The following is a 24,526-nucleotide window of genomic DNA, read 5'->3' as shown; positions in this document are numbered from 1 at the left end:
GAGCAAATCTACCTATCACTACGGGTTAATGACAAAAAGTGCACATCTTTGGGATGGCAGCTTTATTTGCAACCTTTAACAAATCCCTGTCCTGTCTGTTTGCTCTCCTTCACTTATGGTCCAAAAGTTATTAAACAATCACCAACTGTCAAATACACAACCTGCATGAATTAATAAGAGCAGATATCCAAGTTTATTAACAAATTTTTAAAAAAACATACAAATGATGTCACAGCTTCAGGTCTTCAGGCACAGGTCAGTCATTTGAGACAGATTTTGCTGACCAAATAGATTTCCAGGCCTTCCCTTATGTATACTCGTGGCAGAATAAAAGAATACAACAGGTGCACTATGAGCAGATTAACTCTCATCATGTAATTTAGTGACAATTCTTTTCAAAACACACATCCAAATCTGCTTAATTATGAAGTGTTCTGGAGATGATGAAAGCTTTTATAGGCTACCCAGAACTCCACACTGGTCTATGGGCTTATCATACAGATACATGATGAAATGGTCTGAAAATCTGAAAAGGACTTTGGCAAATGATTAATTACAATTATATTATTCTTCATTTCTCTCTCTTACACAAGACAAAATGTTGTAAACATTATATACACACACAAATAAAAGAATATTTAGAAATATTGTCATCTACATACATGTAGTTATCTACATAATATACTTACAAAATCTGGCACTTGAGAGTTACAAAATGCTAGCTTTTTTGTCAAACCTTAGGCTTGACCTATTTTAGAGGAAAAATCCTCAGTCACCTTTTACTTTGCTACCATGTTTGCCATATGTTTCTGGTGTTAGTATAGCACTCATTGTGAAATAGATCAGAGCAACCAGGACAAAACATTCAGATGTTGACATCAGGATAGTTTTTGAAGATCATATTACGACCAGGCTAAAATGTGGTGTCATTCTGTACTCAAACATACGCCACGGACTGCTGCTGATATGATATCCTTGTCATAAGACCGTGTGTCTTGTTGCTACAAAAATAATCTGTTGCTGTAACAATACAAATTGCTGTTGAAAATGTAGTTGTTTAAGCCCAACTACATGCCTCTGTGTCCTAGGAGAAAGGCTTGATCCAAAGGAAGAGTGCAGTCATACAACAGCAACAGGGAGATACATGGAAGCAGCCACCAGTGTTGAATCTTGCTTCTATAATCTCCTGGCAAGAGGGTAGGTTCAAGCTGTCAGTGCAGGAACAGACCTCACAAATGCTTCTAAGTGATTTTCAGGGTGCTGCCATAGGTCTGTTGCACCACCACCTGCACATTGTCCAGTATAAAGTCGAAGGCCATGCTCCACACAGACTCCACTGACTGCTGCATCAACCTGACAAAGAGCAAAAAATGAGAAGACCCACATAGAGGCAAAGGCTAAATGAATTTTCACTCTGAAAATCAGGGACAGGAAAGACAAAAGCAGTGGTTTATCATAAGGCAGAGAAAATGAGTTTTACCTCTTCATGTATTTGATGACTAGGTCAAGTTTCTCCAGGTCTTTGTCCTCCACTAGCTCTGTGCAATACTTCACCACCTGCAGAATGTCCTCCTCCATAGGATCTACAGGGTTAAACCATCTGTGTTATCAGCAATCTCCCCAATCTTAGCTACTCAGTTCAGATGCTTAAACAAGATTGGTCCGATTATCAGCCGGAAACATGACCCATGTATGTTAGAACCAGGAAATTGTGATGCATAATCCATTGCTTTACCTGAAATGGTAGTAACCCACTCCCGCAGCAGGGTTCTGACATCGCTGAGTTCAAAAGCTCCAGCTAGGGTGGGGACTGGACGAGGAGTGCATTTGGATAACACTTCAGGGGCTTGATGGCTCAGAGAGGATGAAGGTGGTACATTTTCAATCTAATAACAGACATTCAGATTAATATGAAAACAGTTGGAACTCATCATAAATTGTATACTTGCATGAATGCATAAATAATCAGGTAGTACTACTTTGGCCTAAAATTTGTGTTTTTTTTTTTTTTTTAAGTCCAGTCAAAATAAATGTGTTTACTACAAATTACTGTGTGTAGTAGAAGTGAGAAGTGTAAAATGCAATACTTCAAGTGTAGAACTACCTTGAAGCCAGAAAGGGCTTCTTTGCCTTTTAGTAAAAGTGGGATGGTTTTGGAGGGACTTGATTTTGCAGGACTGTTTCCTGGGATGAGTCTCTTTAATGGACTAGAGCCTTTCTTGGCAGGACTGGCATTTTTCCTCTTGTAGCGCCGCTTTGTCCTGCCAACTGCAGTCTGCTTCAGGTGAAGGAGCGGGTTCCTCTGCTCCACTACTAACACAATTTAGTGAGTAATGAGTAGGATGTCACCTAAACTTGTATAATGCACTTTCTTTGCTACCTCACAATACCTTGAGCCTGAGTATTTTCTCTGCGTCTGTAAGCAGAGTGTAGCTCCTCCTGTAATTCCCTGGGTAGTGCTGCAAAAACGTCTGGATCGACCTGTTGAAGCAAACAATCAAGTACTGCATACAAAACCAGGCATGCAATATTATTCCACCGTGTGCGTCTGATTTAAACATGAAATCCTGACACAAGTCAGCTAAAAGATACCTGGGAGAAGTCGGGAAGTTCCAATATGATGCCTGTGCTGTCTGTTTGCCCAGGCTGGTCAGGGAGGTGGAGCAGCACAGAGGGTGCTACAGTAAAGGTTTGCTGGGGGGTGGCTGGGTGAAATGAAGAATCTGGTACCTGCTTGTGGTTCCATGCTTGCTCTACCTGTTCTCGCAACTCGGGAGGTAAAGCATCCAGCACAGAGCGATCCACCTGGAGAAAGCAAGATAGACTATTGAGGATCCTTTGAAAGTGGATGAATTGTGGATGAGCAGTGCTCTGTGAACATAATGAGCTACAACCAGAATAGGGCATTCTAACCTGAGAGGGAGATGGCACTTCTATGCTGAAGTTGAGGTCTGCTCGAGAGTGGCTGGGTGAGTGTGTGCCAGAAAGTCCCCCTTTACTTGTCCCAGGCATTGAATCTGAAAAAGTACAGGAGGTTGTGGCAGGAGAGCAAATCTCCTTTTGACTGGAAGACATTCTAGACAAATCATCTGAAAAAATGAAGAAAAAAGAGGCCATTTATCATTTAAGGTCAGGCTTTAAAGAATTTAAATACAGACATACATCCTAGGCATGCACATAGCACCCAGACCTGTTTTTTGAACATCTTTGCTATGGTTGAACATAGGCCGTCTACTTGTGAGCAATTCTCTGATAGAGCGAGAGCGAGATAGGCTCTCCAGCAGATGCACCTGCAGTCCCACTCCTCTCATGTCTACAACAGCAAGCTTCATGGCACGGAAGAGCTTAATGACCTCAGCTGCTATGAGCTGCCCGCAGTCTGTTGGATGAGGTAGCAACACAGACCTGCAGAGGCAGAGCAGTAATACTCACAAATAACACCCTAAAACAAATGAACAACAGAATATATGATGTATATTTATAAAATTACAAAGTTTATTTTAGGCCACCTTGCCAGGTTGTCACAGATGCCATGGCCTCCATACTTGGCAGGCTCCACAGGAGCGCCTGCTTTGCGCATCATAACTTTCAGGGTAACTCGGCGCCCCCTAAGTCCTGCCCCCTGCAATCTCTTCTGTACCTCCATAGACAGGTTTGTCAGAAACGTTTCTGCCTCCTCTACCTAAAAGCAATCAGTATAAAGCAAAGAATTACTGTATATTCTGAGTTGTCTACATAACGAGGACTGGAATATTTAAAAGGAAAGCAAGGGATAGAGTTCATTAAATATCTAGGATACATGTACAGCCAGTGAAAATGACATGAAAGAATTTTAAAGGAGGATTGACTCCATGTCTGGTCTCACTTTTGTAAAGCGGATATTGTAGTTCATCTCAGCAGACACAGACTTCCTTTCCTTCTCTCTGCGTACAGGCCGGTCATCCAGCCCTCTGCAGAAGCGGAAGAGAGTTTGTCCTATCCTTGGGCCAAACTCTTTTTGCAGGCGCACTATGGACAACTGCTGCAGGTCCCCACAAGTAGTCACACCAAGAGAGGCCAGCTTACTGCTCATAGAGCGTCCCACCCCTACGCACACACGCACACACACATACACAAAACTGATTGTTTATAATAAATTGAGTTAATATGTGTGCAAATGGACTTCATATGTCCACAGTGAATTTACCAGGCAGGCTAGTGACAGGCTGGTCTCTGATAAAGTCATCCACTTCCTCCGGCCTGAGAAAATACTGGCCATTTGGTTTTGCTTTCCGGGTTGCCATCCTAGCCAAGAGGATGTTGGAGCCTGATGAGAGACATGAAGCATCATTTGAATTATGTTTATTAATAAGGCATTAAAAATAAAGCAAACATTGACAAGTGTTAATTCTCATTAGTTAAAAACAACTTGCTCACTCATGCCGATGGAGGCAGAACAGCCAGTCCTCTCCTTCACGTCAGAGCGGATGGCAGAGGCCAGCTCATCAGGGGTGACCCCCAGCTCTGCCAGGAGGGATGTGGCATCCAGTAAGGCCTCGTCACAACTTAGAGCCTCAATGTTATATGTATAACTACAAAAACAGAGTGAGCAATTTATTACAGAGAACTGCAGAACTGCATGTTGATATTGTCAACATGTCAGAGATTAGCAGGAGCTGGATAAGTGCTACATACCTGGCCAGAGTTTCATACATTGCCAGTGCCACCAGTTTGTACGAATGGAAGTCATAGGGAACCGACTGCAGCTCAGGACACAGCTGCTTAGCCTGACCAAAAAACATGCCGTTCCTCACACCAGCCTGCCTGTAAAGACACATATCCATCTTTATGTACATACAATAATAAACATATAGGAAATTTGCAGTTATGTTGCTTAAATGAGTACCTGGCCTCATAGCTACAGGAAGCAATCTCTGCCATAGAGAGTGCAGTCTGGTCATGCTCCACTCCATCACTGCCATTCTCCTCAGTCTCTGGAGAAGGGGTCATCTCAAAGTCATTATCTGTTCTTCCTAAGAGATCAGACAGCAAAACAATCATGAGCACGTCCTACAAAAAAAGGGGGGGGAGCATCCATACCAAGCCCTGATTTTAACATTAAGTCCCATGTCCTCTTTATTACTGAGTACCAGCCTCCCCCTTTGTTTCTGAGCCATTTATAACAATTAGTTGGTTTTTGTCCAATGCGGAAATACTTCCAAAAGCAACTATAAAAGGCTCCTTTCAATCAAACAATTTGAATCAGCTAACCAAAGTGCTGCTGATTTTAAGATGTTATAAACTGTAATCTATTGTCCCTGACTCTGAAGAAAAAAAACATTCATAGGCAAATACAAAGTAGATGCTCAATATATGCCCAAAGTTTTCCCTTTGATAGTCTATGTTGAACTTGCACAAACAGGAATATCACCTGCTCTGTGCTGGTTCTGCTTCCACTGATAGTACTGGAACTCTAGTTGGGGGTTGGCACCACGACGCTGAGCAACAAGCCCCCGACCACGACTACTCGTCACAGCCACTGGTTTCCCTGGAGTGAGAGAAGTACACATGAAAATGCACCAAATGAAAAAGGAATGGCATCATCAGCAACTCCACCACATAATTATTACAGTTGCAGTATAATATGCTCTGCTGCATCCACTGCTCTGTGTGTAATGGTCACCTCTAAGTTCAGGGCGATGTATAATCCCAACTGATGCAAAGAAGCAGTCCATGTCCACATGCAGAATACAGGACTGACATACCTGAGGAGTAGGCATAAATGAGGTACCTAAGAAAAAAAATAAAATGATTTACTCAGACAGGCCAAATATACACAACCAGACAGTATCTTCTCCTTAAAGTCCCATCATCACACAAGAGAAAACAAAAGCCTACAAGAGTACAGCAAAGAATCACAATCACACATGTACATGACCATCAAGGCATTGAGAATTAGGGGTGTAAACCTCAGGCTTCCACATGATAAAATTTTGATTCTTAAGGCAACGATTCGATATTTGATGAAACCACCGAATCATGATATGATTAGATTTAGTAGCCTCCGATCAATATGTGACTAACTTTGTTCATAATCTGGGGTAGGCCAGCAATGCCATGTTCTTATGTGCATTTGATAGCCATTGTATATAAGAAGATTAAAAAAAAAATATATATATATATATATATATATATATATATATATATATATATATATATATATATATATATATATATATATATATATACACATATATATATATATATATATATATATATACACATATATATATACACACACACACACACACAGATGCATTTAAGAAGTTATAAGGTCATAATGTTAAAAAACATGATAGATGTGCCAGCAGAGGTAGCAGTGTAAAGTATTTTCTGTGCAGTCCATGTGAGAAGTGGAGGTTGTGTTGTATGACTTTGGGGGAGTCCAGAGAGAGGGGGGTTAAGAAATCAAACCTACAATTTTAGCTGTAGCCAGACACAAAAAGGATGAGAACCACTGGAGTAAGAACAGGTAGACAGAAATGCATTTTAATCTGTTTTCTGGAACAGTCCAATCACAGACCGTAAATACCTGTGTAACTGTGACACCATAACAAGCCTAGTCTGAGAAGAACTTGTTAACATGAGAAGGATAATAGACACAAGACAGGCTCACAGTAGAACTCATTAACAAATGAAATGCATAATGAACAATTAATGACATTACCTGCGCAGTGGTCAGTTCTAAACTTCTTCAGCTTATCTTTTCCAGAGAACACGACACCCCCGGCAGCCCGTCGCCTGCTCTGAAGGGTATTCACATACTCTGCGAACTCATTCCGCCATGTAGATATATAATGGAGTCGTGAATGAGAGAAGAACTCTGAGATAATCCCAGCCTCTGGGCCCTGTGCTGACTGTTTGCCTGTTAGGGTGACATTCGATGCGATATGGTGACTCCCATTCAGTCTGACTCGGCTAATCTCATCCTGTCTATGCGACCTTTCTGAATCTACTTGCTTTTCCTGAATAGCTGCGACTGTTGCTGAGGGTGGCTCTGAAAGCATGGAAGAATCAGAGCTTCGCTTGGCCCTTGTTGGGCTGGCTGTTAGTGAGGTGCTGGCTAAGGATTCTGTAAAATCTGATCCAAGATCACTAGAAGAAGGGCAGCTAGACATTCCCATTTCTTCAGCTTTTGGTTGAGGGCACCTGAACTCTGCTCCTTGGTGTGTAGATTTTGAACAAGAAACATTGTCTTGTTGTTTTAAGGCACCATTCAGAGGATGAACATAACCATTTTTTTGCAGATGGTCCTTTGATCCTTTTAGAAAAGTAACAGCAGAACTGTTACATCTGTACCCATCATGAACCCCATTAAGTTTGGGACCTTCCTCCTTAGAAAAACTTATATGGGAGCCATTCCTGTAGCAAAACAGAAGGCGGTGAGGAAGAGAAGAAATAACATGAATAACATGACGGTCTCTCAAATGCACACATATAATACATACAAAGATTCTACTTACGGTCTGTTTACCATCTGCCGATTGGTTTTCTCAGTAGGTTTGGATGGTGCTGATTGAGTAACTGTGAGAGCTGGGTTTGAGAAATTATGGAGGTTGCTTTGTTGTGGTAGGTTCAGGTTGAAATGTGATGGCCCTTGACCAGACCCAGCTTGCTCCTTCAATTGCCAAGGTCGCACACTGGTGAAGTTTAGGCCCTTCTGCTTTGCATATAACCGATATTGCAGATATGAGAGTTTCCGCCCTGCCTTTATGCTAAAAGTGAAACAGTATAACAAACACAAGGCTTTAGCATGTACACGCACAAACTAAATAGCAGGCTCAAACACCACACAAAAAATGTTCAAATATTGTCAGTGTACTACAACAACAACAACAATTTAAAAAAAAAACTTTTAATATTGTTTGTTAAAATGACACAGACAAATAAAATGTTAATTTGTAGGTAGAAGGTAAACTAGAGGTATTAAATTGGTTTTATACCCCTGGACAGGGCATGCTCCTAAATGTCCCTAATGTACTTGATTAGTTAACTACAAAACCCACACACACAGACAGGCACTGAAAGAGACAGGCGCAGAGGTGCGCACACGCGCGCACACACACACACACACACACTTGACTTGTTAACAAGTTAAAACACACAGAGACACAACACATTCACAGACAGACACACACACCTGTCAGTGATCCACTCTGGCCGTACTACTTTCTCCTCTCTCAGTTCCTGTATTTTACAATTAGGCAGGTTGGTGGCAATGATGTGCGTAGTTTTGGTATGCGAGTAATACACATGATACTGTCCTCCATGTAGCATCATTAGTCTGCGCAATTCATCTGCACTGGGTTCTGCACAAAAGAGAAATCCAAGTGTGATATGCAAAGTCTTATAGTGCAAATGTCCCAAGCAAGTGTCAAAATAATTATTATGAATACGTTATGAAATAAACAGTAAATCTTTCATGAAAATATTAAATCAAATCATGATTTGCCTTTGCATTTACAACTGCATAAATTCTCTGGTACATTGTCATGAAGGTTTTTAATGAAATTGGCTGGTAGGTTGTTCCAGGCTTCTTCCAGAACTTGCTACAGTCTCTGCAGGTAAAATTCCAGACAGCCTTGATGACGTTTAAATCAGAAACATTGTCAGTTATCCAATATGGTTCACTGCTTAACAAAATACAAAAATCTCTCTGAAACATAACATTTGAAATAAAATGTCTGGAGATCAGTTTTTGTTCCTTTCCTACTGGTATGTGAATGCACAAAAAGAAGGCACAAAAGGTGTCTCATCCTAGTGCCTCCTAGAGATTAAATTTATATAAAAATGTAGGGTTTCCAAGACTTTTACACAGTTTTGGTTGCACAAGTGTGCACAGCCTGTTATAATGGGGCTGTTCTTAGAATTAACCAATCACATTCTTCATGTTGAAAAGTAATTATCATAGACGTTATCAATGAAGTGATTCTGATTAACCCCAAGTAAATATCAGCTGCTGCTGTAGGATTTTCTTGATATACTCTTGGTTTCATATGACTGCTGAAGCCATGAAATAGCTTACAGAGCATGTAGAGGATCTCACTGTTGAAAGGTATCGATCAGGAGAGGGGTACAAAAGAATTTCCAAAACATTAGATGCATCATGGAACACCCTGAAGGCCATCATCAACAACTGGAGAAAATGGGGCACCACAGTGACATTATCAAGAACAGAATGTCCTTCCAAAATCGACAAAAGGACAAGAAGAAAACTTATCAGGGAGGCTGACAAGAGACCTACAGCAACATTAAAAGAGCTGTAGGAATATCTGGCAAGTACTGGTTATGCCATTCATGTGACAACAATCTCTTGTATTCTTCACAAGAATGTCACTGTGGCCAGACGGAAGCCTTCTCTCACTGATTTATTTAAAAAAAAATAAAAAAATCCAAGACCACCTAATTTTGCCAAACTATTTGGCAAAAAATGCTATGGTCTGATGAGACCTATATAGACCTTTTGGGCATAATTCTAAAAATATGTTTAGTGCAAAAACAAAACATCTTATCACCCAAAGAATACAATATCCACAATGAAGCATGGTGGTGGCAGCATCATGCTATAGGGCTGCTTCTCTTCAGCTGGGACTGCGGCTCTAGTTAAGATAGAGAGAATCTGGGATAGCTCCAAATACCAATCTATTTTTGGACACAAAACCTGCAGGCCTCTTTTAGACAGCTGAAGATTACGTAAAGACAGAAGAGTGAAATAAAATTTCCAGATGCAAAAGCAAAATGTACTTTAACTATTCGTTAATTTGTTATTAGTTAAGGGGTGTGCTCACTTATGCAAGCAGGTCATTTTTTTTCTTTTTTTCCCCCCAAAACATTTATATTTGTTTTTTCACTTAAATTTCACTTTTGTTGGTTGCTATATATGCTGGAAAAAGATCTGATACAATTTATCAAGGTTTACTTTTTTTTTTTACATCACAAAAACCTGCAATTTTTACAGGGGTGTGCAGACATATTTTATATTATATATATATATATATATATATATATATATATATATATATATATATATATATATATATATATATATATATATATATACACACGCACACTCAACACCAGAATTATTGGCACCCTTAGTAAGGATGGGTAAAAAGGTTACAGAAATCAACTTACTCTCACATGGAATTTTTTTTAAAACCTATTTAAACATATTATAATTAAACAAACTATCTGGAAGGCATGCCAGAAGAAAACCTTTTTATTTATTTATTTATTTATAAAACCACAAACGTAAGTGACAGTAGTTTGCTACACGCTACCGGAACTTTGACTGGAACTAGGTTTTTGTAAAATAGGTTACAGAGAAGTGTCCATAAGAAAGGACTGAGAACCCTGGAGGATCTGGAGAAACTGTGTGTTGAGGATTGTTCTCAGATTCCTTCCTCTGTATTCTCCAATCTCATCAAGATTATAGTAGAAGACTCTGTGTTGTATGTTGGCAAAGGGAGGTTGCACAATGTACTTAATGCAGGAGTGACATTATTTGTTTTAAAAAAAATTTTTTTTAATTAAAGTTTATAGTCCTCTCATTTTTACTGTTTCAGATGTGACATTTTTAAAATTCTTTACCAATCTTTACAAAAGGTGCCAACTGGACTCCAGAAAGTAAGCAGTGTTTTATCTGACCTGTGTATCCATTAACATAGATAGCCACTCCGCTGAAGATGCTGGACGAGGTCCCCTGTTTTTCCTTCTCCCTGGGAGCATCCCTCATAAACTGCTCCTCCAGCTTTGTGACCTTAGCAGCCATGTAGCCCCCCTGAACCCACACACGCACGCACACGCGCGCACACACACACAAACACACATGTTCACTGAACAGTATCAACTGATACAAAAGCACTTGCTAGTACACACTAAACAAGACCTCTTCACGTTTAAAGAGAGAAACCTTCGAGCAAGTCACAGCTCCTGAAATGATCTGGCTGAATCAGACAGAAATGCACACAATGAACAAACTGGGCAGTGTCTGGCTGACGAGCGTCTGATTACGCCTCACACATTCAACGCACTTGGAAGCGCGAACCTGCTGGCACGGCGGCTCCATGTTGCCATGGTAACGGCAAGAACTCAGGGATTCGGGAGTTGAGTCTGAAGCAATAAACAGACAAAAGAGGGAAAAGCCCAACACACAGAGGCAACCTCTGCCTGTACCACCATGCCAAAACCTTTCAATTCATGTGAACAATTTTTAACAAAGCCATCATTTACGGACACGGAGCATCTAAGGATAACTGCAGTCTTAAAATGAACTTAGAACATGATACCTGCTTCCTATGAGTAGCCTATTTTTTCTTGATTTTTAAGTGTATTTTGTAATACAAGTTACATTTGGTTTTGCACAAACATGGAGATTTCACCCTGAATTTATGTTTTAAATAGGTAATGATTCTGAATGTATTTGGCACAGACAACAGCGACAAAACCTGAAGAGATATTAAAATAAAGAATGCAAAGAAAGAAAGAAATCTTGTTATTGCTCCAGGCACAGGTACCCAACCTGCCTTCATGCTGGTTTTAAGCCATGAAATCAAATTTGATGCATGTCCAGGATTTGAAAGGGGCTTGAAACCACATACAAAGTGAATTGAATCTAATCGAAATAAGTGAGATTGGTTAAGTCAGTGTGCATTTTTGCTGTGCAGTCTACAGAATGTTTTTCTGCCTTAGTCGATGTGCAAAAAATGGATTTGAGCAGCCTATGTGAAAGTCAATTTTATAAAAAAAAAATTGTTTAGCGATGCAGTCTAGTTTAAACATGCCAGTCAACGTCTAATACATCCACAATGAACAACGTGTCCTTTCAGACAATCTACAACGCACTCTTACCCTTCCTCCCCAACCATCATCTTCACTGGCTTTATTCCTCCATCCATCTCGACTCATACTGAGGAACCTGACAGGGAAAGAAAGGTGAGAGTGTTAGGAAGTGAGCTTGATGCAACATTAACTATAAGAAGCCAAAGAATATGACTCGTGTGTGTATCTGTGCAACCACACACACACACACATTTTTTCACAATACAGCATATTACCTTTATTATAGCATATTGTCTTGGACAAGTCAATGCTGAGAATGAATGACTCAGAATAGTATCAATAACAGATATGTGCTCAATTAATGGCAGTTTTTCCTAAAGGCAGGAATAAAATGTAGTATTAAACAAAGAATATTTACTGTGCACCATTAAAATTAAAATGGTGATTATCTGTGCTGCCTCATACTAAAACAAAGATCCCTGTGAAGTTCAGGCTTAATGAAATCATTCAGTTTTATCTTATTGAAATTCCTACTTTTCAGAACTGATTTAAGGCTTTTACATTCACACAGAGAGGAATGAGTAGCATCTCATTCTTTCAATATATTCTCATATAAATACCTCTACATCAAGATTGTTCCATCTGTTAGTTTGGTGAGGGGGGTGTTTAACAAACTGATCTGTGAAGCACATTAACACAGACACAGAATGAGGTTGTGCCAGAAGGGAAATCCCTCTCTCTCATTCCTTCCATGAGTCCATAGACTTTGCTGAAAACATTGTCCCTGACACCCCCAGAAAGAAACACGTGCACACACAACCTGATTCTCAACAGAAAAGCTCACTGACTATGCTGCACATACAGAAGAGACACTACACCTCTCTCATGAGTATCACTTATGAAAATACATCCCCTCTCTTCAGTAAGATAGTACATCCCACCCTGACAAAGAGTCTGCCTCTCCATCAATCTGCTCTCTCCCACCAACACACTCACGGGGCTTTTGCAGGAGATAAAGCACTAAGGCAAGTGGAAACAATTTATGAAGTGCTGGTCAAAGATGATCATCTGTCAAGAGTTTCTGACTGACCGATTTGCATTGCTAATAAACTGAATAAGGCATTCATAAGGCAAAGATCAGACACACTCAACCTTAAAAGAGCGGTTTGTCATTTTGAGAGCTCTAAGCTGCCTACAAGGTGAATGTGAATTGCAGTGAAACCCCTGACACTTTTACCCTTTCTCTCAACCGACTCCAGTCCCTCTGCTGTAACTGTGTATATCTCATACGCCTTTTAGGGAAAAAGACTGGGATGGAGCAGCCGTTAAAGCGTGAACAGATCCCTAAAATAAAAGACATCTAGTACATGGCGATATTGTGAATTACAGTCATTCTAATAATTCTTTGAACTTATATAATTATTACAAACAATTTACAAATTACACACTGCACCCTGAAGCTTCCAGACTGTAGAAGCACAAACAGATAAGGATGTATGGTCATGATACAGACCTCTGAATGCTCCATGTAATGCAGCGCATGGTGTGTAAACATGCCTCTGTGTCTCTGAATGTTAAAAGTGAAAGTTGAACTGGCCTGACATGACCCCAGTGTGTCGGTCCATAGGGGCTGATTAATGCAAAAGAATCCCACAGCTCTCTACACACCAATATGCTACATGTGGGAAACATCATCATGATATAATCAGTGTATTTATTTATATATATATATATATATATATATATATATATATATATATATATATATATATATTAAATAGATCAGATCTGCACTCCTCTGCAATACACAAGCTGCTCCACACTGCCACATACTCACTGGGTCACTGAGGTCATCCAAGTTCACTCTTATAAACAATATGTCACCTGGCCCCATGATTTAGGAGCTCTTTTTACTACCAAGCCTAGCTGGACACGCATAAATAATAACCCACAATGGTTTAACGCCTGACATGAGGTGGAGTGATAACGAGTCTGGGCATGTTATGGTGTCCGCTTCCTGCAACATGCCGGACACATCAGAAAGTCAAATTCCCAAATCCACACATGACACTAACGATCATAAAGCAAACTAGCAAGAAGTTGAGCTTCTAGGAGAAATAATAAAATAAGCAAGCAGCCCCGAGGCCGATTAGGTTAGCCTGGTCATAATACTGTGGCATTACAAACTAAGCTCTAATCAAAGCACTGCAGTAAACACGACTTACAGGCATACAAAGAGAACAAAAAGCCCAGTTAAATCAACCTGGGATAATGATCTGTTACCTAAAAACACTGACCCATGCTGAGAAACAAAGTGTAAGTGCATTTGGTGTGTGTGCTCCACAGTGGGCTAGCTGTTTTTGTCTTGCTTTGGAACCTCTGAAAGCGAAAATGACTGCTCACCTAATTCTCCCCTTTTTTTACTAATGTTAATCTGTCCAAACCACCGCGCCGTTGTTTCCAAAAAATCAGCACCGTCGTCCACTTAATCTTTCCTACGTGTGTTTCAAAAGATCACTAGAGGAACAGTCGTGCAAACGGCGTCTCTCGGTATCACCGACATGCTCTCGTGGCTCCAGAATGATCCCTCTCCCTGTACCGTCCCCTCTCTCCATTGCCAGTCGCCCGTCCACCGTTCACTGTTAGCTCTTCTCCGAGTCTGTCACCACCCGAGCTGCGTCTCCTGCCCGCTGCACACCGCGCATGCGCACCATTTTCACGCATGCGTCTCTGCCTCCCAGGGCTGATCTTCACTGCGCATGCGTATTGGCAAGCTGGTTTTTCAAAAAACGCCTTCTAGCGTTCCGAAAATCTCTAGCATGCATAAACAGAAGGAGTGCAGAAAAAGGTTACCGGATGTAACCCTGGCTCGATTCAAAGGTGTATAAAATTAAAAAAATAAAATTAAAATTAAAACGCCAAAATTAAAAAAACAAACTCCAGTTTGCCATTTTTTTCCCTTATATGGGTCATTCCTACAATTCTGTGACTTCTAAGTCCCCTGTACAAGTGATGGTATTAATTATATTAAATATAAGCTGATTTAAATCCTAATAGTTTATGTTAAAAGATTAAAGAGTTCTTTATTATGTTGCACACTCCTCCTGATCAAAAAGTCACATTTTACTAATTTAAAGAATTTTTATTTAATGAACTGTACACATTTTCTCATGTCCCCAGAGCTGCATTTTAAAATTCTTTGGCAAATTCAAGCGCAAAAAATAATAATAATAATAATTGATATTTTTGTGTCTATGGTTATATTATCCTAATAACATATTTTTCTTCTTGTAATTGTTTAATTTTAATAAAGATAGTAGAGGTTTTTTGTGTGTCCCTTGAGTTGTGTGTCCACCCCGAATGTCATGCTGCTGCTCCTTTAATTGAGGATCTGTACAATGTGATGGAATCACACACTGCACATCAGACTTATGGAGGGAAACCACCACTTGTAGGTCATTGTTAAGCTCTGCTGTTTAATATTTGTTTCTATTAATTTTACGGCATTAGTCAGGTGTGGTCAAGAATAATAATAATGTCCACTCTGTTAGGGGATTACATAAGAAAAATAACCATGATTTAAAAATGTTTAATATTCATGTTAAAAAGGACAAAACCATCATAAATTCAGATCTATGTTTGCTAGATTCCATTTATAGACCATACAGAGGCTATTTTTTACCTCATTGTGTCCACCCCATTGTGGTCCACCCCATCGTCTCAGTAATCCTAACAGGGTGGACATGTACCTAACAGAGTGGACATCTCAGGAGTGGATGTCAGGAGTATTCTCACATTATGTAGGTTAATTCTTTTATATTGTTAATTAGAAGTTATAATAAAGGGGTAGAAATATTTTTAGCATCTCATTCTTTAAGAATGCGTCTGATTGCAGCTGAAGTGCAGAGGCGCTAAAGGGAATGCAGACATTCTGATCCAGAGAAAAGGAGACAATACCTACAGAAAGAGAAAGATGGTGGAGAAATAGTGAGAAAGGAAAGAAGAAGAGGGAAAAAAGAGAGCTTTAAGAAAGAAATGGAGAGAATCTAAAAGAAGGAGTCCAAGCTAGACTTCTGCAACAGAACGCTCCACCATCAGCTCCTGAAAGCAAAGCTAGTCCAAGGAACATCAAGGTGGGAATAGGTGTACAGTAGGAGTGATTCAGATTATTATGTAATTCAGCTTTTAAAGTGCAGATATGTATATTTTTACATTAAGACCCATCTTTCCACTGCTGATATTTTAAAAATTGAATTCCCTGAGTTTATGTTTTTCGTGTTATAAGCAGCAACATCAAGGTATCAATCAAAGAAGAAAAACAAAAAAGAAGGCTGCAAAATGAAATAGAAAATTCAACTGCAAAAGGAGAAACAAAAGAAAGGAAGAATATAAGGAAAGGTGCTTTAGACTCAGTGGTAACCTCAGATCTTCTCATTCCACAGTCAGTGCTTTGTTAAAACATCAATGTGCCAACCCAACAATTAGAAAAACTCTTCTCCTTCAAACTTCTCTTATTGAGGACATTAAGCAAAAATAGAGAAGTGCAAGACATGAGAAAGAGCGGCAGTTGATTGCCATAGCAACTTTGGGGAAAATTATTAAAAAGTACAGGTGGTGAGGTTTGCCCAGAAAACACTAGGATTTTCAAAAAAGCAGACAGGAAAATTGGAAGGTGGCCTTTCCTCTTTTCAGCGAAAGACAGTGAACCAAGTATCTATAGAGAGCAAGAGTCAAACACTTTTTTACGAGATGATGTGAGTCGCATAACAACAGGCTGCAAACAAACAATCACCAGACAAAAGAAAAAGATGTAAAAGTGGTTGCTCACTGACACCATGAAGAATCTCCACAGAAGATTTTTGACTGAAAACCAAAATATTTCCTACTTCTTATTTTGTGCTCTCAGGCCATTTTGGGTGGTTGCACCCATGGATGCTGACCGTGAAACTTGTCAATGCAAAACACATGAAAATCTGCAGTTCATGACCAATGCTGTTTATCGTCGTGGACTTGTGTCTACAGCAAATATTGAAGAAATGGCAGACTCAACCATGTGTAATGCCAGGTCAAACTCCGTGCGTATGGTGAGTGTTTGGAATGCCATCTTACCACTCCTGTAACTCTGAAGCCACCTACCAGCTCAGAAATTATGTTCACCCAGTGAATAAATGGTCCAATGCCATCAAGAAAGACATTACAAGCACAGAGGCTGAACTAGTCAGTCAATTGCATGATTGCCTCATCATGTTCAGAAAACATATTCAATATTAGAGGGCTATACAGAATTTACAGAGAACTTCTCTTTACAGAGAATCTGACATCAATCAGTACTTGATTCATGTGGATTTTAGCAAAAATTACACCTGCAAATATTCCAAAGAAATTCAGTCTGTGCATTTTGGTGGGTCACACCAGCAGGCACCCCTTCACACTGTGGTACTGTATACATGCAAAGAGCAGGAACCAGTAACCTTCTGTTCCATCTCACCATCGAGATCCTCAAGCTATTTGGGCCCATCTCAGTCCTATTTGAGGAAATAAACCAGTTGCACTTTTTTAGTGATGGTCCCTCTACCCAATACAAGCCAAAGGGAAACTTTTACAAGCTGTCTAGAGACCCATATCAATTGGGCTTCAAAGAAATAAGCTGGCATTACTTTGAGGCCAGCCATGGAAATGGGGCCCTTGATGGAGTAGGTGGGTCACAACAACAGGGCAACAGACAGAATGGTTCATTTGGAGAAGATGTTCTGGATGCACTTACTCTGTATCAGAAACTGAAGGCTTGTTCGAGTACAGTTCAGCTCTTCTACATCAGTGAAAATGATGTTGAATCAGTTATATTTTTAGTTGCTGTTTACATGAAATCATATTGGTTTTTTTTAAACAGTACTTAATTCATAATGGTTATATTGAGAAATATTAATTACAGCTTTCATCTAAAATACTAAAAGCAGAGAGTATATATACTGTAACTGTTACTATTTTATATATCCTAGAATCTCCCTTTATTTGCAGCCATAAAAGGGACCATGTGGAGGCACCAAGTCATCAGTGTGTATCCAGGCTAGATTAAGTGCCGTGACATCAGCTGTGTATGCAAATTCAGAGAAGGGAAAATAGATTGTGACTGCTTTGGAATGAGTGAGGGAACACTTGGCGTGGATACTGCTGCTCCAAAACCTTATCAAGCTAGAACTAAGTTGAGACCAGAAGCCATTAACATCAACAATATAGGTAACTGGTGTATGATCAAATATGACCAGGAGGCATACCCTGGAATCATTTTAGATGTTGATGAGAACATGATGAGTGTCAAGATGAAATGCTTGTACCGCATTGGGCACAATAAATACACCTAGCCAAGTCCGCATGAGGATGTAAGTTGATACAGTGATGCAGGAACCACAAGTTCTCAATAAAAGATCTTTTCAGTAAAAGATCAGGCCACATGGAAATATGTGCAAGACCTGCTGGAAAAATATAAGACTTAAAGAAGACTAGATTAAATAATTGGTTACAAGACATGATCAGAAGAAATAATTGGGTTGTTTAAAATGCATTTTTAATGTTGTTTTGGGTTTGGAAAGTCAATTGTGAGGGATATGTACATTTAAAAAACAAAGCAGATTATCACATGAAAAAAATCACTTGTGTTACACTGTTGATCTTTTTAGGAAAAGTTTTGTGCTAAACAGTGTTAATATGAAATTTTGATAGCTGTTGTAAATGTTTGATATTTCAAAATACATTTTATATTTTTTCATGTTACTTAGAGGTTTGTCAAACTCGATGGTGAGGGAGATGTAATTTTTTTTGTGATCAATGTTTTACGGAGATGTCACTTAAAAAAAAAGATTATTACATTAAAATGGATGTTACAGTATTGTTCATTTTTGGAAAAGCAGGTTTGTGCTTAACAGAGCATTAATATGATTAAAAGTGATTTAAATTAAATATAAATTAATTTAAATATGATTAAAGTTTCTTAAAATTTATCTGCAAAAAATTAAAAACATTGCTGTTTTGGTGTATAGTCCACCCTGTCATTCAGGAGTTTTTTAACTACATTTAAATTTGAGGAAATTTGAGCAAATTTGTGGTGTGAATAATAAATAATGGAAGGTCAAGTTATTGTCCTTGAAATGAATTTAAAAGTCAAATCATTTGCAAATCATTTACTTTTAACTTAAAAGTAAACAGTGAATTCTTCTTTCAAATTTCTCCAGAATACCTCATACAAAAACCTTGTTGGTTTGTTCTTTCACTTAACTTCAGTTAATGAATAGTGAACAATATAGGCCATAGGTATTCAACTAAAATTTGCAAATGTCCAGTTACATAAAATCCCTTCCTTATAAAGGTCCGGATAAGTGACTATCATGCCTGAATGGGCAAAACAGTTACCTTTAATGCTTGAACATTAATATTCGCTCATGGCTACTGTTTTATTTTGGTGGAATGGTGAAGCAGCAGTAGGTAGATTGGCTAGGATAAATTGCCCTTAGGATAAAGCAGCTACTGAGAGTGAGTGAGCCATTTTATTTTTAACATAGCTTTATAAACTAAAGAGCATTTCAAAATTGACTTAATTAGTTCTTTAACCTTAACCTTAAGATGATTTAAGTAAGTGTGACAAAGAATAAGCTAAGTAAACTATAATTGTTATAAGTTAGCTGTACTCAAAGCAATCTTTACGTTAAATGGTTTAAGGCAATCTGCTTCCTTAATTGATTTGAGTAAACTTAACTCATCAGATTTCACAGTGTGGAGACATTAAGCAAATGTTCCTTCAGGTTCACCTGCTACAGGAAGATTAGATCTTGTTGAGGTTCCTGTGGAGAGATCTAAATACTGAGCAATTACCCTCCACATACCAGTTCTAGTGTTCTACCATTTGGGAACTTGTAACCCCTGCTGTACCCTGCCATCCAAAGACATGTCTTGTCACAGCGTAGATGAGTTGACAATTATCTACAGAGGCTGCCTATTCTGGAAGAAGCAAAGAGTCCAGTGGACAAGCTCACTTAGCAGCAAGGGGGCTTTGTAATTCATTAGCAAGTCAGCAGATACCCAGAAATTCAAGTCAAGTCACATCAAGAGGCTTTATTGTCAATTCAACCATATAGAGCTAGTTAGTACACAGTGAAACAAAACCATGTTCCTCCAGGACCATGGTGCTACATAAAACAACACAGAACTACAGAACTAAATTCACTAAATCTGAGGAATGGAGGAATGGAGATATGACCCGTTGGGGTACATACTGCATTGACTTTCATCACATTAGATGATCCAGAGACAGGTCCTAGTCCAGAGACTCTGGTCACAAAAGATCACAGCTGGGATGACCCCAACGTACCTGCTGACCTGCTGGGTGCTTGGATGGAATAGGAATGCAAATTTCCTCAGCTAACACTTACCAGTCTTCCTACTTTCATAAAGAAGGAGATATGATCTTCATATCTTTTGTGATGCTTTGGAGTCTGTGTATGGATCGGTAGCATAAACACATAGACATACACATATGTAGAGACTCTCAAGACCAGGTTTAAATAGCATTTGTGCTCTTTCCTTATAGCACTTAAAGGATTTATTGCCTGCTATGAAACCTCAATTTGTGCTCCTCTCTGATCAGGGAACTAATTTCAAGGGAGCTGAGTCTGAACACAAAATAAGCTCATGCAGCTGGCCAAACAACGGATTTGTTTCCAGTATGACCCACATAGCACACCTCACTCTGGCATTATATGGGAACACAAGGTGAAGTTTGCACTCTGTGGCACCTGAGGATTGCAAACTGTTCCAGAGGAAGTACTTCGGACGGTACTAACAGAGGTGGAACAAATTTCAAATTCAAAACCACTGGGCTATGTGTCGACACATGTGGCTGAAGTGGACCCAGTAACCCAAAACTATCTTCTGATGGGGTGGCCGGACTCCTCCCACGGAGTCAGAGCAGTATTGCTCAGCTCTATGCAAGACAAGAATGGGAAAGAGGCTGAATGTGACATACTAGGGAGCTTTTTGGTAGGTTGTCCACATGAGGTCACAGTCAACAAGTGACAACTTTGTTAGTTTTGTACGTGGCAAAGAAAGGAGAATGCTGCAAGACTCCACCATAGTTAAAAAGACAGTAGCTCTGGCAGTTCAGAAATTGAGGAAGTAGAATTATAATTAAGGTAATTATTATTATATATTATTCTCAAACAGTACAGAAAATCTAACATTTCCCTGCTCTGTCTTGTCATTTTATATTTATTTCCTACTCAAACCTCTAATTCAAATATTGAACAGTTGTTTTTTAGTAAGAATCAATCAATTTTGTTAGAGCAAAGAGAAAACACTGAGTCATGTTGTGTTTTGGGTATTACCTCCTATCAAATGACTCAAAAATTTATGGAGACAAAGATTTAATCTGGCACACTGCTTAAAGAACAAATAAGATTTTTTTGAATCCCATGAAAGACTGCCAAAGGGCAAATTACATTCTCTACTGGTATCAAAACTAAAAATCAGTACACTGACAATTATTGTTTACACAGATAAGATGAAACCATTGTAACAAAGATCTCAGGACAAACAAGAGCTTTAATGTTTGTTTGTTTGATTGTTTTATAAAATAATTTAACAAATATAACCACTGGTTACTCAGCATGTAAATTTAAGGTCACACAGTAGATACTGTGTGTTCATAAGGTACCACACTTCTTAACCTGAGTGATGTGTGATTTGCAATCTCCGATCACAAGGCTGTGTTGTTTGATCTGTCCCTTCCCTCTCTATCATACAAACACTTAAAACAATATCACTTTCAGAAACTTAAAAAAACATTTGCCCTTCAGCTCTGATGAACATGCTTGAGTGGTTTCCTATTCCTCTGTCTCCAACTCCATGCCCAGATGCTCTGTTCATCCACTATAACAACATTGTCTCCAGTGCCTTAAATCAACTAGCTCCCCTCAAAACACGTACTGTGACCTTTACTCATCCTTCTCCCTGGTTTGTTCCTGAGCTCCACTGTTTGAAAGCAGCAGGTTGACAACTCAGCAGGAAGACAGACCTGATAGTGCATGAGCTTGCCTACAGAGCTCATGTCACAAGGTACAAAGAAGCACTTTAGAAAGACAGGATGGACTAATACTCCACCACCATCATCAGCAATGACCAGAACAATCCTAGAGTTCTTTTCTCAATCATCAACAAACTGACCCTCACGGTTTGAACAGTTTACCTATGACACCTTCTCCAAAGCTCTATTGTAAATTTTTTACATTTTTTTCTTCCCTGCAAATGAGCCTGTCTCACCCCCCTCTTCTGTAACAAGCCCATTGCCACCTGGACTTGATGCCTACTCCCTTGGTTAAAACATATATACCTTCATTATGCCGCTCTCATAACCGAGGCTGTCAATGCTTCGCTTAGTGCTGGTTCTGTTGCCACCAACTTGAAACTGGTTGCAATCACACTAGTTATTAAAAAGCCTGGACTTGTCCCTGAGAAGCTCAGTAACTACAGACCAATTTCTAACCTGCCCTTTCCTGGAAAGATACATGAGCATACTGTATCAGCTTTGACACAGTGTGTCATAACATACTTTTGCACAGACTTGAAAAAATGGTTGGCCTTACTGGCACTGTCCTCTACGTGTTTAGATCTCTCTGACAGACAACAATTTGAATCCCTGTCACACACACGGCCTCCTCTAGCAGTAGTGGATTGTTTGACGGACCTAAAGACTAGGATGAATTCTAACTATCTGAGGCATAACAGTAACAAATCTGAGGTCATACTGATTGCATCCCTGTCCACACCGAAGAAAACAATGCACTACTCATTATATATCCCAGGTTTTATTACATCCAACTCAGCTCATATTTGAAGCCTTGGTGTAGCGTTGGACTCCACACTCTCCACACAATAAAAACATTACTAAGACAGCTTTCTTTCACCTTAGGAACATTGCCAGGCTTCGTCCCCCCCTTTTCCCCTCTTCAGCAGGGGAGACACTCATCCACACTCTTGTTACCTCCAGACTCAATACTGCAGTGCTGTTCTTTACAGCCTCCTAGTGCAGGGTCTTAACAAGCTAGAGTATATGCTAAGCTCAGCTGCTAGGGTTATCACCCACACAAGACCATGGGGACATATCACACCCATACTCTAAAAGTTGCATTGGCTCCCTGTTCCATTCTGTATACAGTACAAGATACTTCTTCTGGGCTTAAGTCTCTGCATTGTCTCGGCCCCACTTACTTATCTAGCCTCCTTCTCTGATACACACCTGCATGCATGCTTAGATCCTCTGATACTCACTTGCTTGCTGTCCAGTCCTCCCGTCTCCACACCACAGGAGACAGGGCTTTCAGTGTCGCTGCCCCCTAAACTGTGGAATTCTCTCCCTCTCCATCTCTGTGCCTGCACCTCTTTTCAACATTTTAAAACTCAGCTAAAAACTCACCTCTTCTGCCTTGTATTTGCTCAGACCTAATCTTACACTCAATCTTTATCTGTCCTTTATTGTTGAGTCTGCTAAGTTTTATGTAATAGTTTTATATACACGTATGCATTTTTCCCTTTTACTCTCATTTGTATCCCTCTTTGTTTACATTTATTACTGACTATTATAGTCTAAATGTAAACTTTAAATGTTTTACTTACTACTGTGACTGTATGATTTTTTGTATTTTTTCTTGTACCTGTCCAGTGTCCTTGGGTACCATGAAAGGTGCTTATAAATAAAATGTTGTTGTTGTTATTATTATTATCATTATTATTATTATTATTATTAATATTATTATTATAAGAAGAAGAAGAAGAAGAAGAAGGCGAGAAAGGTGGTGAGCATGAACACTAACATAATACATAGAAATCTTGGGCCTTAAATCAGTAAGTGGTAGACAAGGACGATTTTAAACAAAGAATAAGAAGTACGTCAGTAAGTAAAAGGTGCATACAGAAACAGTTTTGGGTGACATTTTGGGTGAAAAGCTATTAAACTTTTAAATGGTTGCAATGCTGTCCAAAAATCCAATGCTGATTAGAGGGATTTTGCATGGAGAATTGAATTTAAAATAAGTTAGTAAATGAATAAGTATGTAAATCAACAAACAAATAAACAATACCAACAACAACCAAAGTAGTAAACTATTAAGATTGACAAATAGTCTATTTTGAATTATTCATGTGTCCATTAGATGGCAGCATTGTCCTGTAAATTGAACACTTCTGTCCTGGTAGAGCCAGACCAGGTACCAGCCAAATGAGACAGATGTCATGGATAATCCGTCAGCTGATAATTTTCTGTGGAATGGATTGTATGAGAATAATATGTACCTGTACCTAATCACTACCTGTAGACAAAATGTTTAGCATTATCATTTAACAGGGTCCAGGAAGTGAATGGATTAACAGTTAGTATATGAATGAAAGCAGAGATTAGTTGAGAATTGTGTAAAGTCAAGAACCAGAAAGGAGGAACCAGAGTGTGGAGAAAAGCCAGAGAATACAAGACAATGTGGAAATAACTGTAGCGGCCAAGGACTTAAAGCCTTGCTGTTGTGATTATTCACAACTGGGAAGAGAGCTGGATGGAGAAGAGCTGAGTCTGACTGAGCTGAACTGAAGAAGTTGACACCAAACATGTGTTTCCTTGAAAACTTCAAGTTTTACTACAACCATAATCCTGGCAGGTACACAAAGGTAA

General features: G+C 39.3%; 1 protein-coding gene across 3 annotated transcripts; it reads right to left on the bottom strand.

Moving 5' to 3' along the window:
• Positions 1-170: 170 nt before the first annotated feature.
• On the bottom strand, positions 171-14,527 carry rev1 (REV1 DNA directed polymerase). 3 transcript variants are annotated; one of them, XM_026910232.3, is made up of 22 exons: positions 14,224-14,527; positions 11,890-11,956; positions 10,687-10,819; positions 8,180-8,348; positions 7,503-7,754; positions 6,707-7,401; positions 5,663-5,770; positions 5,411-5,527; positions 4,886-5,012; positions 4,675-4,803; positions 4,417-4,571; positions 4,187-4,306; positions 3,866-4,086; positions 3,510-3,682; positions 3,191-3,405; positions 2,914-3,089; positions 2,593-2,805; positions 2,391-2,481; positions 2,105-2,313; positions 1,736-1,886; positions 1,481-1,583; positions 171-1,353 (listed from the first exon to the last, which is right to left on the bottom strand). In XM_026910232.3, exons 2-22 carry the CDS (start codon positions 11,944-11,946, stop codon positions 1,242-1,244), a joined length of 3,726 nt encoding a protein of 1,241 aa, XP_026766033.2. In that variant the 5' UTR covers positions 11,947-11,956; positions 14,224-14,527; the 3' UTR covers positions 171-1,241. The 3 variants fall into 3 exon arrangements, with proteins under 3 accessions (XP_026766033.2, XP_026766038.2, XP_053090011.1); XM_026910237.3 differs by having other exon boundaries at positions 2,105-2,310; XM_053234036.1 differs by having other exon boundaries at positions 10,952-11,956; positions 14,224-14,526.
• Positions 14,528-24,526: the final 9,999 nt, after the last annotated feature.

The sequence above is a fragment of the Pangasianodon hypophthalmus genome, chromosome 5, assembly GCF_027358585.1.
Source record: "Pangasianodon hypophthalmus isolate fPanHyp1 chromosome 5, fPanHyp1.pri, whole genome shotgun sequence".
NCBI classification, from domain to species: Eukaryota; Metazoa; Chordata; class Actinopteri; order Siluriformes; family Pangasiidae; genus Pangasianodon; species Pangasianodon hypophthalmus.
This window is presented reverse-complemented; position numbering and strand designations above follow the sequence as displayed.

Bases quoted from the DNA above. Each gene is read 5' to 3' on its own strand.
- rev1 (XM_026910232.3), bottom strand. From the start codon at position 11,946: ATGAGTCGAGATGGATGGAGGAATAAAGCCAGTGAAGATGATGGTTGG. The intron at 5,528-5,662 runs GTGACCATTACA...CTCTCACTCCAG, and splicing joins ACATCGCCCTGAACTTAGAG to GGAAACCAGTGGCTGTGACG. The intron at 3,406-3,509 runs GTGGCCTAAAAT...CTGCCTCTGCAG, and splicing joins ATCTGTGACAACCTGGCAAG to GTCTGTGTTGCTACCTCATC.